General features: G+C 45.0%; 1 protein-coding gene across 6 annotated transcripts in view; it reads right to left on the bottom strand.

Annotated features, from left to right (window-relative positions):
- The window catches only part of LMAN2L (lectin, mannose binding 2 like), a 34,442-nt gene that overhangs the window by 5,807 nt on the left and 11,154 nt on the right, over positions 1 to 17,481 (bottom strand). For 4 of the 6 annotated variants that reach the window (XM_026448502.1, XM_026448501.1, XM_026448503.1 and 1 more), the window contains 2 exons: positions 1,301 to 1,462; positions 1,095 to 1,209 (listed from right to left, as the gene is read on the bottom strand). In XM_026448502.1, the coding sequence (XP_026304287.1) occupies positions 1,095 to 1,209; positions 1,301 to 1,462 (277 nt within the window). Of the gene's footprint in view, positions 1 to 1,094; positions 1,210 to 1,300; positions 1,463 to 2,544; positions 2,578 to 17,481 lie in introns of all 6 variants that reach the window. The other 2 variants (XM_026448500.1, XM_026448498.1) reach the window with 1 other exon arrangement.

Genomic DNA, 17,481 nt, shown 5'->3' with positions numbered 1-17,481 from the left:
AGGCAGGAGAATGGCGTAAACCCGGGAGGCGGAGCTTGCAGTGAGCTGAGATCCGGCCACTGCACTCCAGCCTGGGCGACAGAGCGAGACTCCGTCTCAAAAAAAAAAAAGAAAAATCCAGATTTCCAGCTTCTCTTGAAAAACTGGAAGATTTGGCCTCACTGAGCTGATACTTCCTTTTAGCTACAATGGCTGCAGCTCACTAGCTGTCAGCTGTTTCAGATAGGTATCTGCCTTTCCATTTTGCCACAAGAAACTTCTATTCCAAACTAGCTTTATCCAGAACAAATTATATTAATCAAAAGAAACAGAAGTTCAGTTCCTTTTCTCTTCCCAAAAGATGTTATGACTGGGGCTAAAGCAAAGAGAGTAAGTGTATAAACGAGAAGCTAAGAATCAGGCATAAGCAGAAAAAGAAACAAACGGAGACGGAAAAGTAAAAGAACCAGGTACTGTTAATGTCACGTAAGTCAAGAAGGCAAGAGTTTCAGAGTAACGGGTGAAATGAGCTGAGGAGGACAAAGGGTGAGAATGAGAAGAGAGCACTGAATATGGCAAGGAAACAGAATGACCTTTCATGAGAATGGTGTTAGTGTAATCGCAAGGTAGAGCACAGGTCTGAGTCCGCATGTTAAGCAGGTGGACAGCTAGGAAACAAAAGCATCTGTACACAAACACATTCCAAAGTCTCAGCAAAAGGATAGTCTGGGGTCAGAAGAGGGACGGCAGAGTCAAGGAAAAGCTTTGTTAAGGAAGGGGAACAGGGAACATGAGTGGGAGGAAGGAGAGGAGCCTGACAGCAGAAATTAGAAAGCAAGGAACTCACGATGCAGGCTAGAAGAGCCAGCTTAATGAAGGGACAAAACACTGCTTTCTATTAGCACCAACCATCTTCTAGTGACCACCGTACTAGGAAAGCCTGGCCTGGGTGTTTTAAGGAATGTGGATGTAAGAATGCAGAAAGAGAAGCAGTCTTGAGGCATCTCCTTCCACAGCACTGCTCCTCTGGCTCTCCCCTGTGAGAGGCATCAACAAGGCGTGGGTATTGAGAAGAGGCCTCAGTCAGGGCAAACCAAGAGTGCGTGTGGCAGTACCTGAGAGATCCCCAGTGATGGAGGAGGTGCCGAAGTAGTAGCCACGGGGCAGGCGGACTCCGGGCACTTCAATGCAGTCCCTCCACTCATGCTTGCCATCAATATCCATCATTATCTAGAATAAAAGGAGAGAGAAATCAGGGTCAGGCCATGGAAGCAAGAGCGACACAGCCCACACCACCATCCGGTCCAGGACAAGGACTCACCGTCAAATGCCTCTTGACGTAGCGAATCACCAGGAAGGTGTCGTAATGAAGATTGCGGACAATGGCCGTGCAGCCTCCCAGCTCTGTAGGCCGCCCATCCCGCTCGTGATCATAGCTGAGGGAGCCGTTGTTCACCATGGCTGAGATGTAGGGGAATACCCGCTGGGAAGCAGAGGGGGTAAGCAGATGCTAAGGAAGAGCACGTAGGAACACCTGCGCAAACAGCAACACTAATTCCGCACACACAAGTTGAGCCCCTTACAGCAGAACAGGCAGCCACTCGACCTCATTGTCGGCAGCCCCTGAGCCCACATTCAGATGGTCTCTCAAGGGAAACAGCCCAGGAAGCGACTACACTTGGTTGTTGTCTTCAGTAATTCTCTTGGCTCCTGAACTGGGGTGGGCCTGAAATGGCCCCCCTAAAACGCTGGAGTCTGACTTGAATGTCTCAAGGTCACCATTTGGCACTTATGTGCTGTCTAATACTAGGGGTTTCCTTTTCATGTACATGTACCTATCTCCCCAACTGCCACATAAAATTCTTGAAGAAAAAAATTCATTCATCACATGCCTTCATATGTCTAAACTTCAGCCCCATCTCCTCCCAACCACGGTTCTGCACACAGCGGGTATTCTGAAAATCCCTGTTTGAGCAGGGGAATCTTTCCATTCAGGATAGCTCTTTTCAGTTCTAAAATTCTACAAGCATATGAGGCTAAATGGATTTGAGCTCAGAAAGAACATGGAACGGGGTTGCTGGATGGGCTCAGCCAGCCACAATGACTGTCCTTAGTCAAAAGACTTTCCAGCCCACTCAAGCCTCCTCCACACATCACTTCTCCCAATAATAATAAGAGGGCAAGGTTCTCCCTTAACGGGGAGAAAACTGCAAATTTCCCCATAAACCACTCATTTTCCCATCTATTTCACAGGCCCTCTCTCCCCAATAGAGTTGTAGGAGCAATTCTTCTTTAGAAATGGCAAACTGATCGTTCCAGAACAAGCCCAATGTCAAGGCAGTGCAGACAGGCAGGGTGGTGAGGTGGTGAAGGGGTAACATGAGGCATGCCACTCCTTGGTGAGTATTTGTCCCTTTGTCCCACATGGTCAACATGCAAGGTGGAGACGCAGTGAGACCAGAGACCGGGGACTCCCGGGACAACCACATGGACTTGAAACAGCAACACACGTTGGATGGACACATGGGAATGAGGGATGCTCATGATGAACCAAGAACTGAGTACCTGGACTCCTGGAGAATATCGCCTCTTCTGGGCCTGAGAGGGTCCAGCAGGTCATGATAGAAACAAGAGAGGGCACAGAAGACAGGAGACCAAGTCAGAAAGACACAGCCACAGAAGAGCTCTGACCCAGCTGTGATGGATGAACAAACCAACTGAAATCCCCAAACAGAATCTGAGGGTCCCTGAAGGGCATCCGTGAAGTATCTGCACCCTCAAGATGACAGGCAAAACCATATGCACAGGCGCTTGTACATTTTTCTGAGCAGCGGGTCTGTTACTATATCAGATTCTCAGAGGGGTCCCCTAGGAAGACCGCTCTAGCCCATGAAGCTTTTGGAAGGCACTTTATAAAACACATAGCAGTACGCTGTCCAGGCACACCCCACTTATGTCTCTGGGAGTCAGTCTCAAGTGTGTCTATACCCAGCCTACTGTATTTCTATAGCAAGGGGAAAGAAGAGACAAACAGGGCTAAATTCTTCCAAATCCAAGACATCCTTTACTATCCAGGATCTCAGGAAACAGCTCCTGCCCAGAAGATCAAAATCCTGCCACTTGAGAGGCTATGAAACCCACCCTAATCCAAAGGGATCATTTGCCCTCTAACTGAGCCTTATGGGTCATATTCCCAAATAACTGTTGTCATTCTAACCTACAACACATCGGCAGGGAAGAAGCTCCATGGCGGCGCTGCAGAATGAGATTTAGAAATCATCGGGCGTGAGGGTATTAAACTCTGCTCCAGGAAACAGCCGCAGTTCTAAGCCATTAGCCACAAGAGGCACCTATACAAGCTCAGCTCAGCTCTGCCCTGTGGGACAGGTAGGCGAGGGTACAGACCTCAAACCCTTCACTCCTTTAATATAGTCAACATCTACTACAAGCCAGGTACTGTTCCAGATGCTGAGGGTCCAAAGAGAAGCAAGACAGACAGGAATGGAATTAAGATCACAGTGGAAGAGACAAACAAACAAGCAAATAAAATGATTTCAGATAGTGATAAATGCTACGAGGAAAATAAAATAGGTAATACAAGGGACCGGCGAGGGAACCTCTCCCCAAGGAGGCAATATCTGAGCTGAGACTCAAGTAATTAGAGGGAGTCCACCAAATATCTGAGGGCACAACAAGCATGAGGGCGGCACCTTCAAGGAACTGGAAACAGATAAGTCAGAATCACAGCTTGTGAGAAGAGGCTGCCGTGAGGCGAGGCAGCACCCACGGCCCTGCACTCCATGGGCCACAGCCAGGACTCCGAGGCTGTGGCACAGCTCCTCTGCTGTCCTCCTCTTACGCCACTGGCAGAATTCATACAGGACACAGAAAGGCATGACATCAATCACTGGATGATTAAACTGGCATAAAGTTACTCTTCAACAACTACCATTTAGAATAAGGAAACGGTGAACACGTTATCAAGCAGTTTACAGCAATGGGCATCTCAGAGAACGCTCATAATTTCAGGGACAAGGAAAAGGGATTAAAAATGCCCTGCGGAGCTCTGGTGAGCCCAAGGCTTGCTTCACTCATCCCCTCCAGTAACCCTGATTAGAAGTTTAAGTTGCAACTTTAAAGAGACAGCAGCCTGCTATGTTAGCTTGATTAGAAAATAAACAAATAATAAAGAGACAGCAATCGTTAGCCTAAGGGTGCCTTACTCTTCCCAAGGCTGGTGTGGACCCAGTTCCAGGTAACAGCCAGAGGCATGCTGGGCCTTGGGATCACCTGAAGGAGCTTGTTAAATGGACATGTACGTGGGTCCCTCAGTCAAACTGCCTCATTCAGTAGGGCTAGAGTGGGGTGCAGGATTGTTTTTTGTTGTTGTTGTTTGTTTTTTTGAGATGGTGTCTCGCTCTGTCACCCAGGCTGGAGTGCAGTGGTGCGATCTCGGCTCACTGCAACCTCCACCTCCTGGGTTCAAGCGATTCTCCTGCCTCAGCCTCCCGAGTAACTGGGATTACAGGCACCCGCCACCATGCCCAGCTAATTTTTGTATTTTTAGTAGAGACAGGGTTTCACCATGTTGCTCAGGCTGCTCTAGAACTCCTGATCTTGTGATCCACCCGCCTCAGGCTCCCAAAGTGCTGGGATTACAGGCATGAGCCACCGCACCCAGCTAGGATTAAGTATTTTTAAGAAGCACCACAGAAGGCTGTGATGTGCAACCAAATTGGAAGAAATGCTGCACCAGATAGGGAGCTCCAAAGCTTTGCAGCTAGAGAGAATCTGTCTGCTTCGGCAGCACACGAGTTGGCCTTCAACTTTGAACCTCACATTAGTGTAAGTCACTAAACGCCATCTTATTTTCTACTCCTAGTCAAGAGTTCTTAGAAGCATTTCTTGGAGAACCACTAATTTCACACAGGAGCAATTTTGTTTTCCCCTGGAAAGCAGTCTGTAAGTTAGAACCAAAGACTGAAGAATCACACTGGTTCAGGCAAGGTGGCAGTTTTATTCCTAATTTAAGAGTCACCAGAAAAGAGAAACTCTCACCTGTCTTATCGTCCAAAGGATTGTCGTTTAAAGGGTGGAGAAATGTTTTCAACTTTTTGTACGATAAGACTACTTTTTAAAAAGTGTTTTTTGAAGACCTCTACAGGATAACTGTATCTTCAGCATATTTTGATGGAAAAGACACCCATTAGCTTGTGGATTTATGGATGCTAGGCTAAAATTCCAAATGGCCTCTGTAATTAGGGAGACCTGAGTTCTAACTGCAGTTATGTCACTCATAGCTGTGTAACCTTGGGTGGATTACATCACCTCTTCGAGATTCTATTTCCTCACTGTAAACAGAACAATACGAAGCTCACAGGGTTCATTATGAAGATGAAATGAGATATGCAAAGCATTTAGTACAATGTCTGGCATTCAAGGGGGAGTCAATAAACATTCAATCAGTGACTAGTGCATTTCTGGATACAAACATCGTTCACAGGTACTCATATACACATAAACACAAAGCCAAACAAACATCTTTTAAAGCATGAATTCCCAGACCACTGGCTGTCATTAACCATTAATATTTCCAAAAATATTTTGGAGAGTATTAGATTTGGTTTCTTTTTATTGCCTACTAAAAATATTAAAATACAATAATGACAGAACAATCATCTATAATAAACATCATTTTACAAAAGGACATTTTAACACCAAAAGATGAGAGAGAACCATGTAATTTCATAATGAAACAACGGAATACATTTAGCACTTAAGAAAAAGAACTTCACTATTATGATTCTTGCACCAGTGAGAACTGTCACCAAACAACAGGAGCTCACACACCGGCTCTTTCAGAGCAGTGTTTTCCATCTCAAACCACACCATTGTCTAGTAAGCGGACCATTTGCTTTCTGGAACCCAGACGTGAAGAAAAGAAGGGGAGGAGGGCAGAGGAAGAGAGAACAGAACTAAGATGTTTGCAAAATGTCCCTTAGGAGTCCAGTGAATGGTGTGAATAATAGCTAGCGTTTACTGAGCACTTTGTGCCAGGTACTGAACGCAGTAATGAGCACTTTTGCATTTAATTCTCACAATCCTATGAGGTAGTATCAGTACTCCTCATTTCACAGGTACAAAAACTTGTCCAGGATAACACAGGCATTAAGAAGTGAAATCAGGATTTGAAACCAAGTATTCTGGCTCCAGAGCCCTGACTCAATCGCTGGGATACACTGCTTTCAGTATCTCTCCATATGGAAAAATGTTTCATCTGTACTGTTTATTTTAAATCAGGTCTAAACAGTGTGTACTCTGAAGCACAAAGAGAACACTGAGACTAGTTCCCGATAAAAGGAGAGGAGAGATGTAACAACTGAATACAACACAGGATCTGGGACTTTCTTTCATTACAGAGGACATATCGGGACAATTGGTGAAATATGAATAAGGACTGAAGATTAGACAATGGTATTGTTACAAACGTTAACTTCCTGACTTTGATCACTGTGCTGTGGCTATACAAAATAACTTTTTTTTTAAAACACACACACACACACACACACACACTCAAGTATTTAGGATTAAGGAGGCATCATGACAGTCATTTACTCTTAGTTCAGAAAAAAAGACACACAAGCACAAACACACACGCAAGACACATACACACACAGACACACATACAAAGAAAGAGTTAAAGGATGGCCATTATAGTGGCTCACACCTATAATACCAGCACTTTGGGAAATGAAGGCAGGAGGATTGCTTGACCCTAGGAGTTTGAGACCAACCTGGGCAACATGGCAAAACCCCATCTCTACAAAAAGATAGCTGGGCTTGGTGGCATACATCTGTAGTCCCAGCTACTTGGGAGGTTGAGATGGGAGGTTCTATTGAGCCCGGGAGGTTGAGGCTACAGTGAGCTGTGATTGTGCCACTGCAGTCCACACTGGGTGACAGAACAAAACCCTTTCTCGAAAAAAAAAAAAAAAAAAAAAAGACGGCCAGGTGCAGTAGCTCACACCTGTAATCCCAGCACTTTGGGAGACCGAGGCAGGCGGATCACCTGAGGTCGGGAGTTTGAGACCAGCCTGACCAACATGGAGAAACTCCATTTCTATTAAAAATACAAAATTAGCCAGGCGTGGTAGCATATGCCTGTAATCCCAGCTACTCGGGAGGCTGAGGCAGGAGAATCGCTTGAACCAGGGAGGCGGAGGCCACGGTGAGCCAAGATCGCGCCACTGCACGCCAGTCTGGGCAACAAGAGCAAAACTCTGTCTCAAAAAAAAAAAAAAAAAGACAAAACAAATGTAGTAACACTTTAACATTTTCGGAAATCTGGGTGAAGAACAACATTCCATTACAACATTCTGCTGTATTTTTTTCCCCCCAAAGGGCCAATCTTTTTTTTTTTTTTTTTGAGACGAAGTCTCACTCTTATCCTCCAGGCTGGAGTACAATGGTGTGATCTTGGCTCACTGCAACCTCCACCTCCTGGGTTCAAGCGATTCTCCTGCCTCAGTCTCCCAAGTAGCTGGGATTACAGGTGCCTACCACCACGCCGGGCTAATTTTTGTATTTTTAGTAGAGAGGGGGTTTCACCATGTTGGCAAGGCTGCTCTCGAACTCCTGACCTCAGGTGATCCACCCGCCTCAGCTTTCCAAAGTGCTGGGATTACAGGTGTGAGCCACCGCAGCCAGCCTGCTGTATTCTTATAACTTAATCCTAAGTACAAAATTATTATCAAATAAAGATTAATCTGAATCTAGTATTTACCATACACTCAATTTTTGTTTTTCTCAATTTTTCTATATATCTGCAAATTTTAAAAAATTTAAAAAGGTTTTAAAAACAATATTAACAACATGATGCAATGTCTTTGTTCTTAAAGATGTTTGTACATTTTCGTTTTTTTCAGCATTTTCCAATTTTTCTGTAATGTATATAAAAATAATTAACAAAACAAATGCCTTCTATCAGATGCTACTAGATGTGAAGCATCTCCCACCACACCTCCATTTCATCCTCCCTGGAACCACTAGCAGAACACACTATCAATTCCACAGGTAGACCTGTCACTTTTTAGACTTTCAAAGCCGTATAAGCTCTGGTCCTACAATAATCTTCATCTAGCCCTTTATGCAGAAATCCGGACAAACAGGAGACAATACCCACTGTATTTAAAGTGAAAAGAAGATCAGTGAGATTCTTCACACACTTCTAGGCAGCCTGAGAAGGCCCTTGCTCTGTAAGCCCGCAGACTCCCATAAAGCTATGCTAGGGACTCTGTCCCCAGGACTCACAGCTTCTCGATTGGACGACACAGAAAAGTGGCACTTCCAGGTCTGGAAACCTTCATATGATTGTATCATCATGCTTTCTTAAGAAACTCATGGAATGAGCTCAATCTCATTTATCTTAGTTGTGACTCTACTAGAGTAAACTCAAATCAAGTAATTTGAGGACTTCAATAAAGAGTACTCCAAAATCAGGAGACTCAATTTGAGGTGTACCCCAAGCACTGACCTTTATAACCTACCCACCCAGATTACAATACCAAGTTTCAGAATACAGCCCATTATGTATGTCTTAATTTCACTGCTGACCACCATTTTGATAGTACGCCAATACTTCTTGTGGATGAGAAGAACCATCAATTCTATAGAACAGGGGATCTTCAGATCTCCTAAAATCATGTCAACTCCTCTGTGTACGTGCCTCTTTCTGTGGGTCCAACACTTTAATCGGAGTCTCGAAAGGGTCAAAGCCCAAAGAAAAGTAAAGAACTAACCCAGGGATAAGCATCCTCTGGAGCACCAGCCCTTGCTTTTTTCCTCTCTCCCTCTTTCACTGTCTCAGAAGAGAAACATACGTAAAATTCTCCCTGCCAACAGTAAAGAGATCACTTTGGGATCAGTGTCTTCATCAACATAAAGACTTGAGGGGACCGAGTGTGGTGGCTCACAGCTATAATCCTAGCACTTCGGGAGGCCAAGGCAGGAGGTCACTTGAGTCCAGGAGTTCGAGACCAGCCTTGACAAGATAGCAAGACCCTGTCTTGGCCGGGTGCGGTGGCTCATGCCTGTAATCCTAGCACTTTGGGAGGCCGAGGCGGGCAGATCACGAAGTCAGGAGATGGAGACCATCCTGGCTAACACAGTGAAACCGCGTCTCTACTAAAAATACAAAAAAATTAGCCAGGCATGGGGGCAGGCACCTGTAGTCCCAGCTACTTGTGAAGCTGAGGCAGGAGAATGGCGTGAACCCAGGAGGCGGAGCTTGCAGTGAGCCGAGATGGCGTCACTGCACTCCAGCCTGGGCGACAAAGCGATACTCCGTCTCAAAAAAAACCAAAAATAATAATAACAACCATAAATAAATAGATAAATTTTTTTCTTATTGAGACTGAGTCTCACTCCATCGCCCATGCTAGAGTTCAGTGGTGTAATCTCGGCTCACTGCAACCTCCGCCTCCTGGGTTCAAACGATTCTCCTACCTCAGCCTCCCAAGTAGCTGGGATTACACACATGCACCATCACGCCAGGCTAACTGTTGTATTCTTAGTCGAGACGGGGTTTCACTATGTTGGCCAGGCTGGTCTTGAACTCCTGACCTCAAGTGCTGGGGTTATAGACACTGGCCACTGCACCTGGCCAAAACAGTAAAAATTAACCAGGCATGATGGCACACCTGTAGTACCAGCTACTCAGGAGGCTGAAGCAGGAAGACAGCTTAAGCCCAGGAGTTCGAGGCTGTAGTGAGCTATCACTGTGCCACTGCACTCCATCCTGGGTGACAGAATGCAAGACTCTCTCTCAAAAGAAAAAAAAAAAAAGATTTGAGGAAATGTTTTTTTAACTGGATGGCATGGTATTGTTAATTTTCTTCCAGTTCAAAGGAGGAAAAAATAATCATCACATCAAAAAAAGGTATGGGGAGTACCTCAAAGTTTGGGGAATACCTCAAAAACTACTGCCAAGCTGTCCTCCCCATTCACTAGCTGTTCCTGCCTCCCCAGGGGTGAGGCCCAAACATCTCACAGAAAATAATGAAGGCCAAGACCACAATGGTTGCACTCTGCTCTCATTCATTACACTCTGATTTCAACGGAAACACACTGTAGCTCCAAGATTGCTAATGACTTCCCTCCAACTTTTCACCAACATCCGGGTGGGTTCCTGTGAGAAAGTGATGATCGTCAGCTGATGACTTGGTAGTGCCAAGAAAAGATACTCAGGCTGTCTTTACCTTTTTTTTTTTTTTTGATTTTTTATAGAGATGACTCGCTATGTTGCCTAGGCTGGTTTCAAATGCCTGGACTCAATCCTGCCCTGGCTTCCCAAAGTGCTGGGATTACAGGCATGAGCTACTGTGTCTGGCCACTGGTGATCTTTTAATCAACATTAAAAAATAACTACAATACAGCCAGGCGCGGTGGCTCATGCCTGTAATCCCAGTACTTTGGGAGGCTGAGGCGGGCAGATCACAAGGTCAGGAGTTCGAGACCAGCCTGGGCAACATGGTGAAACTCCGTCTCTACTAAAAATACAAAAATTAGCCAGGCATGGTGGCAGGCACCTGTAATCCTAGCTACTCGGGAGGCTGAGGCAGGAGAATCACTTGAACCTGGGAGATGGAGGTTGCAGCGAGTCAAGATCACGCCACTGCACTCCAGCCTGGGCGACAGGGTGAGACTCAGTCTCCAAAAAAATAAATAAATAAAATTAGTAACTACAACACTGAGATATAATTCACAGACCACACAATTCACTTAGAGTATATAATTCAATGGCGTTTAGTAAATTCAGAGTTAAGATTATGATTACCACAACCAATTTTAAAACACTTTCATCACCCAGAAAAAAAAATCCCATGCCCACTAGTAGTCACTCTCCTCATCTCCACCCCACATTACCCCAGCCCTAGACAACCACTAATCTACTTTCTGTCTCCACAGATTTGCCTATTCTTGACATTTCATATGCATGGCATCATACTATGTGTTGGTCTTTTGTGACCGGCTTCTTCCACTTAACATAATGTTTTCGAGGGTCATCCATGTTGGAGCACATATGGATCGTTAATTTCTTTCAGTCTTTTTTTTTTTTTTTTTTGAGACAGGGTCTTGCTCTGTCACCCAGGCTGGAGTACAGTGGTGTGATCAAGGCTCATTGCAACCTTGAGGTCCTGGGCTCAGGTGACCCACTCACCTTGGTCTCCTAAAGTGCTAGAATTACAAATGTGAGCCACCGTGCCTGGCAATTACTCCTACTTTTTTTTTTCTTTTGAGACAGTCTTGCTCCATTGCCCAGACTACAGTGTACTGGCAATCATAGCCTTGACCTCCCGGACTCAAGCAGTCCTCCTGCCTCAGCCTGTGAAGTAGCTGGGATCGGCTAATTTCTTTTGTTTTTTGTAAAGATGGGGTCTCCCTGTGTTGCCCAACTAGTCTAAAACTCCTAGGCTCAAGCAATTCTTCCACTTTGGCCTCCCAAAGCGTTGGGATTACAGGCACGAGCCACCACACCCAGTGATACTTAATTCTTTTCGTTGCTGGTAATTCTGTTGTATCAATAGATCACATTTTGTTTATCCTCTAATCCAGTAGTCTTCAACCTTTTTGGCACCAGGGACTGGTACATTTACTGCGTACTTTTTTTTTTTTTTTTGAGATGGAGTCTTGCTCTGCTGCCCAGGCTGGAGTTCAGTGGCACGATCTTGGCTCACTGCAAGCTCCGCCTCCTGGGTTCACACCATTCTCCTGCCTCAGCCTCCCAAGTAGCTGGGACTACAGGCGCACACCACCACGCCTATAGAGATGGGGTTTCACTATGTTAGCCAGGATAGTCTTGATCTCCTGACCTCATGATCCGCCCACCTCGGCCTCCCAAAGTGCTAGGATTACAGGCGTGAGCCACCGCGCCTGGCCCGTGTACTTTATTTCTATTATTATGATGTTATAATATATAATTAAATAATTATACAACTCACCATAATGTAGAATCAGTGGGAACCCTGAGCTTGTTTTCCTGCAACTAGACAGTCCCATCTGGGGGTGATGGGAGACAGTGACAGATCATCAGGCATTAAATTCTCATAAGGAGAAACCTAGATCCCGCGCATGATCAGTTCACGAGAGGGCTCGTGCTCCTATGAGAATCTAATGCCACCACTGATCAGAGAGGAGGCGGAGCTCAGGCAGTAATGAGGGCAATGGGGAGCAGCTGTAAATACAGATGATGCTTCACTTGCTCGCCCACCACTCACCTGCTGTGTAGCCCGGTTCCTAACAGATTGGGGACCCCTGCTCTAATCAGTTGATGGACATTTAAGTTGCATCCATTTATTGGCTATTATGAATAATGCTGCTATGGACATTCATATAAAAGTTTTTGTGTAGGCCGGGCACAGCGACTCATGCCTATAATCCCAGCACTTTGGGAGGCTAAGGCGGGTGGATCACTGGAGGTCAGGAGCTCGAGACTAGCCTGGCCAATATGGCAAAACCCGTATCTACTAAAAATGTAAAAATTAGCCAGGAATGGTATCAACCTGATATATTTTTTTTCTAAAAGTTTTATAGTTTTAACTTTTACATTTAGATCTTTCATCCATTTCGAGTTAAATTTTCTGTGTGGTGTGAAATAGGGGATAATTTCATTATTTTGCATGTGGATAACTAGTTGTTGAAAAGATGATTCTTTTCCCCATTATCTTGGTGAAAATTAATTGATTAGGCCAGGCACAGTGGCTCATGCCTGTAATCCCAGCACTTCAGGAGGCCAAGGCAGGTGGATCACAACGTCAGGAGATCAAGACCATTCTGGCTAACACGGTGAAACCCATCTCTACTAAAAATATTAAAAAAAAAAAAATTAGCCAGGCGTGGTGGTGGGCACCTGTAGTCCCAGCTACTCAGGAGGCTAAGGCAGGAGAATGGCGTGAACCCAGGAGGCAGAGCTTGCAGTGAGCCAAGATCGCGCCACTGCACTCTAGCCTGGGAAACAGAGTGAGACTCCGTCTGAAAAAGAAAAAAAAAAAAAAGAAAATTAATTGTGACGGTTTATTTCCAGACTCTCAGTTCCATTCCGTTGATCTATGTCTATCCAGATGCCAGTAGCACACGGTCTTTATTATTATAGCTTTGTAGTAAGTTTTGAAATCAGGAAGTGTGACTATTCCAACTTCACTCTTCTTTGTCAATATTATTTTGGTTATTCTGAGTCCCTGGAATTTCCATATGGATGTTAAGATCAGCTTGTGAATTTTTGCAAAGAAGCCAGCTAAGTCTTTTTTTTTTTTTTTGAGACAGAGTCTCGCTCTGTTGCCCAGGATGGAGTGCAGTGGCGCAATCTTGGCTCACTGCAAGCTCCGCCTCCCAGGTTCACACCAGTCTCCTGCCTCAGCCTCCCAAGTAGCTGGGACTACAGGCGCCCGCCACCACGCCCGGCTAAGTTTTTGTATTTTTAGTAGAGATGGGGTTTCACGTTAGCCAGAATGGTCTCGATCTCCTGACCTCACGATCTGCCTGCCTCGGCCTCAAAAGTGCCGGGATTACAGGCATAAGCCACCACGCCCAGTCAAATTTACTTCTAAGTATTTTATTCTTTTTGATAATAGTGCAAATGGAATTGTTTTCTCATTTCATTTTCAGATTGTTCACTGAAAATATATAGAAATAAACCTAATTTGCCAGGTGCGGTACCTCAAGCCTGTAATCCTAGCACTTTGGGAGGCCGAGGCAGGTGGATCATGAGGTCAGGAGTTCAAGACCAGCCTGACCAACACGGTGAAACCCCATCTCTACTAAAAACACAGAAATTAGCTGGGCGTGGTAGCGCGTGCCTGTAATCCCAGCTACTCGGGGGGCTGAAGTAGAAGAATCACTTGAACCCAGGAGGCAGAGGTAGCAATGAGCAGACATCATGACACTGAATTCCAACTTGTGCAACAGAGCAAGACTCTGTCTCAAAAAAAAAAGAAAAAGAAAGAAGAAATAAACCTGATTTTTGCATGCTGATCTTTTATCCTGCAACCTTGCTAAATTCATTTAGTAGTTCTAATAGTTTTCTTATGTGTGGATTCCTTAGGATTTTCCATATTCTGTCATCTGCAAATAGAAATAGTTTTACTTCCTTTCCAGTCTTGATGTCTTTTATTTCATTTTCATGTCTCTTGCCCTGGCTAGATCCTCCAGTACAGTGTTAAACAGAAATGATAAGAGTCAATATCCTCGTTTTATTCCTGATCTTAGAAGGAAAGAATTCAACTGTTTACCATTAAATATGTTAGCTGTGGGTTTTTCTAGCCAAACACAGGAGCTCATGCCTGTAATCCCAGCACTTTGGGAGGCCAAGATGGGCAGATCACCTGAGGTCAGGAGTTTGAGACCAGCCTGGCCAACATGGCAAACTCCCATCACTACTAAAAATACAAAAACTTAAGCCGGAAGTGGTGGCAGGCGCCTATAATCGCAGCTGCTCAGGAAGCTGAGGCAGGAGAATTGCTTGAACCCAGCAGATGGAGGTTGCAGTGGGCAGAGATCATGCCACTGCACTCCATCCTGGGTGACAGAGTGAGACTCTGTCTCAAAAAAACAAAAAGGTTAGGTGCAGTGGCTCACTCATGCCTGTAATCCCAGCACTTTGGGAGGTCGAGGCAAGCAGATCACTTCAGGTCAGGAGTTCAAGACTAGCCTGATCAACATGGTGATACCCCGTCTCCACTAAAAACACAAAAATTAACTGGGTGTGGTGGTGCATGTCTGTAATCTCAGCTACTTGGGAGGCTGAGGCAGGAGAATTGCTTGAACCCAGGAGGCAGAGGCTGCATTGAGCCAAGATCATGCCAATGCACTCCAGCCCAGGCGACAGAGCGAGACTCTATCTCAAAAAAAATAAAAATAAAAAATGTGTGTGTGACACACACACACACACACATATGTTAGCTGTGAGTTTTTCATAGATGTCCTTTATCAGGTTGAGGAAATCCTCTTCTATTCCTAATTTGTTGAGTGTTTTTATTATCAAGAGGTATGAAATTGTGTCACTTCTTCTCTATCTATTGAGATGATTATATGTTGTTTCTCCTTTAGTCTATTAATATGGTATATTAACTTTCAGATGTTAAACCACAGTTGAGGGACCGGGTGCAGTGGCTCATGCCTGTAATCCCAGCACCTTGGGGGGCCAAGGCAGGCAAATCACTTGAGCATAGCAGTTTGAGACCAGCCTAGGCAACATGGCAAAACCCTGTCTCTACAAAAATACAAAAATTAGCCAGGTGTGGTGGCGTATGCCCGTGGTCCCAGCTACTGGGAAGGAGGCTGAGGTGGGAGGACTGAGCCTATATACTGAAGTCTCTTACCCTCTTCTCAGATGCATTACTGGTTGCTATGATTTTCCCAATATTTTCTCATGAACAAATGTGGTAAGAAGTTGAGCAATAGGGTCATGTGGACTCTGGTGACAAGGAAACAAGAAACCAGAAAAATGTTTTCACCACTATCTTGAGGAATTTCATGAATTGTTCCACACGCCCTCCTACCTGCTCCTTGTCTTCCTTGTCTAGGACATCTTCTGCACACACACCACAGTCATTTGTAAGTTCTCAAAAGGTACAGTATTTGTCACCCTCCTTTAATGAGCTCAAAATAATAAAGCAATAACAATCAGACTGGAGTCTCTGGAGTCAGACCCACTACGTGTGTGACACTAACAAGTTCTGTAATCTTTCTACATGCACTTCAGTTTCTTACCATAAAATAGAGACAATACTATCATCTACCCCAAAAGTTTGCTATGATAAGTAAATAATGTATGTGAAAGTGCTTGGAACAATGCCTGGCGCCTTTTTGTATATCAAGGTAAACCATGCTACTGACAAACACATTTGATTTTACCCTCTGAGACAGTTGTAGGGTGTTGGAATGTAGAAAGGAAGATACTTTCTATACTCTCTGGACTGAATATAAGTGCTAAGAACTGAAATTGCATAGGACAGCATATAAACATAATATTAACAGGCTGGGTATGGTGGCTTATGCCTGTAATCCTAGCACTTTGGGAGGCCGAGGTGGACAGATTACTTAAGGTCTGGAGTTTGAGACCAGCCTGGCCAATGTGGTGAAACCCCATCTCTACTAAAAATACAACAATTAGCCAGATGTGGTGGTGTGTGCCTGTAATCAGCCAGACTGGGTGGAGTGTGCCTGAAATCCCAGCTACCCCAAAGGCTGAGGCAGGAGAATCACTGAACCCAGGAGGCGGAGGTTGCAGTGATCCGAGATCGTGCCACCACACTCCAGCCTGGGCAACAGAGCAAGACTCCATTTCAAAAAAATAAAATAAGGCCAGGCGCAGTGGCTCACCCCTGTATTCCCAGCACTTTGGGAGGCCAAGGCAGGCGGATCATGAGGTCAGGAGATCAAGACCATCCTGGCTAACACGGTGAAACCCCATCTCTACTAAAAATATAAAAAATTAGCCGGGCATGGTGGTGGGCACCTGTAGTCCCAGCTACGCAAGAGGCTGAAGCAGGAGAATGGCGTGAACCCGGAAGGCAGAGCTTCAGTGAGCCGAGATTGTGCCACTGCACTCCAGCCTGGGCGACAGAGTGAGACTCCGTCTCAAAAAAATAAATAAATAAAATAAAATACTACGACTACTACTACTAATAAACATCTCCATTCTCAAGAAAGAAAACAATCTGAGAGAAAAAAAAAAAAAAAAAAGGTGGGAGATGGTAGAACATCATAGATAAAAGCACAGCTTCTGGAATCTGGTGGACCCATGCTTCACTTTATATTGACTATTACCTTGAAACAGACACTTAACTTCTCTAAGCCTTTGTTTCCTCACTGGTAAAATGGGAAAAATACAGACTATAAGGAGGTTTGACAAGGATTAAGACAATATTTGCGAAGTACCTGGCACACAGCAGCCATCTAATAATCGGGAATTTTGTTTTGTTTTGTTTTGTTTTATGGTTGTTGTTTTTGAGACGGAGTCTTGCTCTTGTCGCCCAGGCTGGAGTGCAGTATCTTGGCTCCCAGGTAACCTCTGCCTTCCAGGTTCAAGCCATTCTCCTGCCTCAGCCTCCCAAGTAGCTGGGACTACAGGCATGTACCACCACACCTGGCTAATTTTTGTATTTTTAGTAGAGACAGGGTATCACTATGTTGGCCAGGCTGGTCTCGATCTCCTGACCTCATAATCTGCCCGCCTCGACCTTCCAAAGTGCTGGGATTACAGGAGTGAGCCACCGCACTCGGCCTTAAATTTAGTTTTACAAGGAAAAAAGGGACCCATGTTAGTCCAAGGATTCTCAATCTCGGCTATACATGTGAATCCCCTGGAGAGCTCTAAAAAAGGAAGGCTGCCTAGACTGCACTTCAGAGGAACAGAATCAGAAGCTCTGGGGTTGGGACTGGGTATCAATAGTTTAAAAAGTTCTCCAGGGAATTACAATGTGCACTTGGAAGCAAGAACCACAA

The sequence above is a fragment of the Piliocolobus tephrosceles genome, chromosome 15 (genome assembly GCF_002776525.5).
Source record: "Piliocolobus tephrosceles isolate RC106 chromosome 15, ASM277652v3, whole genome shotgun sequence".
NCBI classification, from domain to species: domain Eukaryota; kingdom Metazoa; phylum Chordata; class Mammalia; order Primates; family Cercopithecidae; genus Piliocolobus; species Piliocolobus tephrosceles.
The sequence above is the reverse complement of the archived record's forward strand: the minus strand, read 5'-3'. Positions and strand labels throughout refer to the sequence as shown.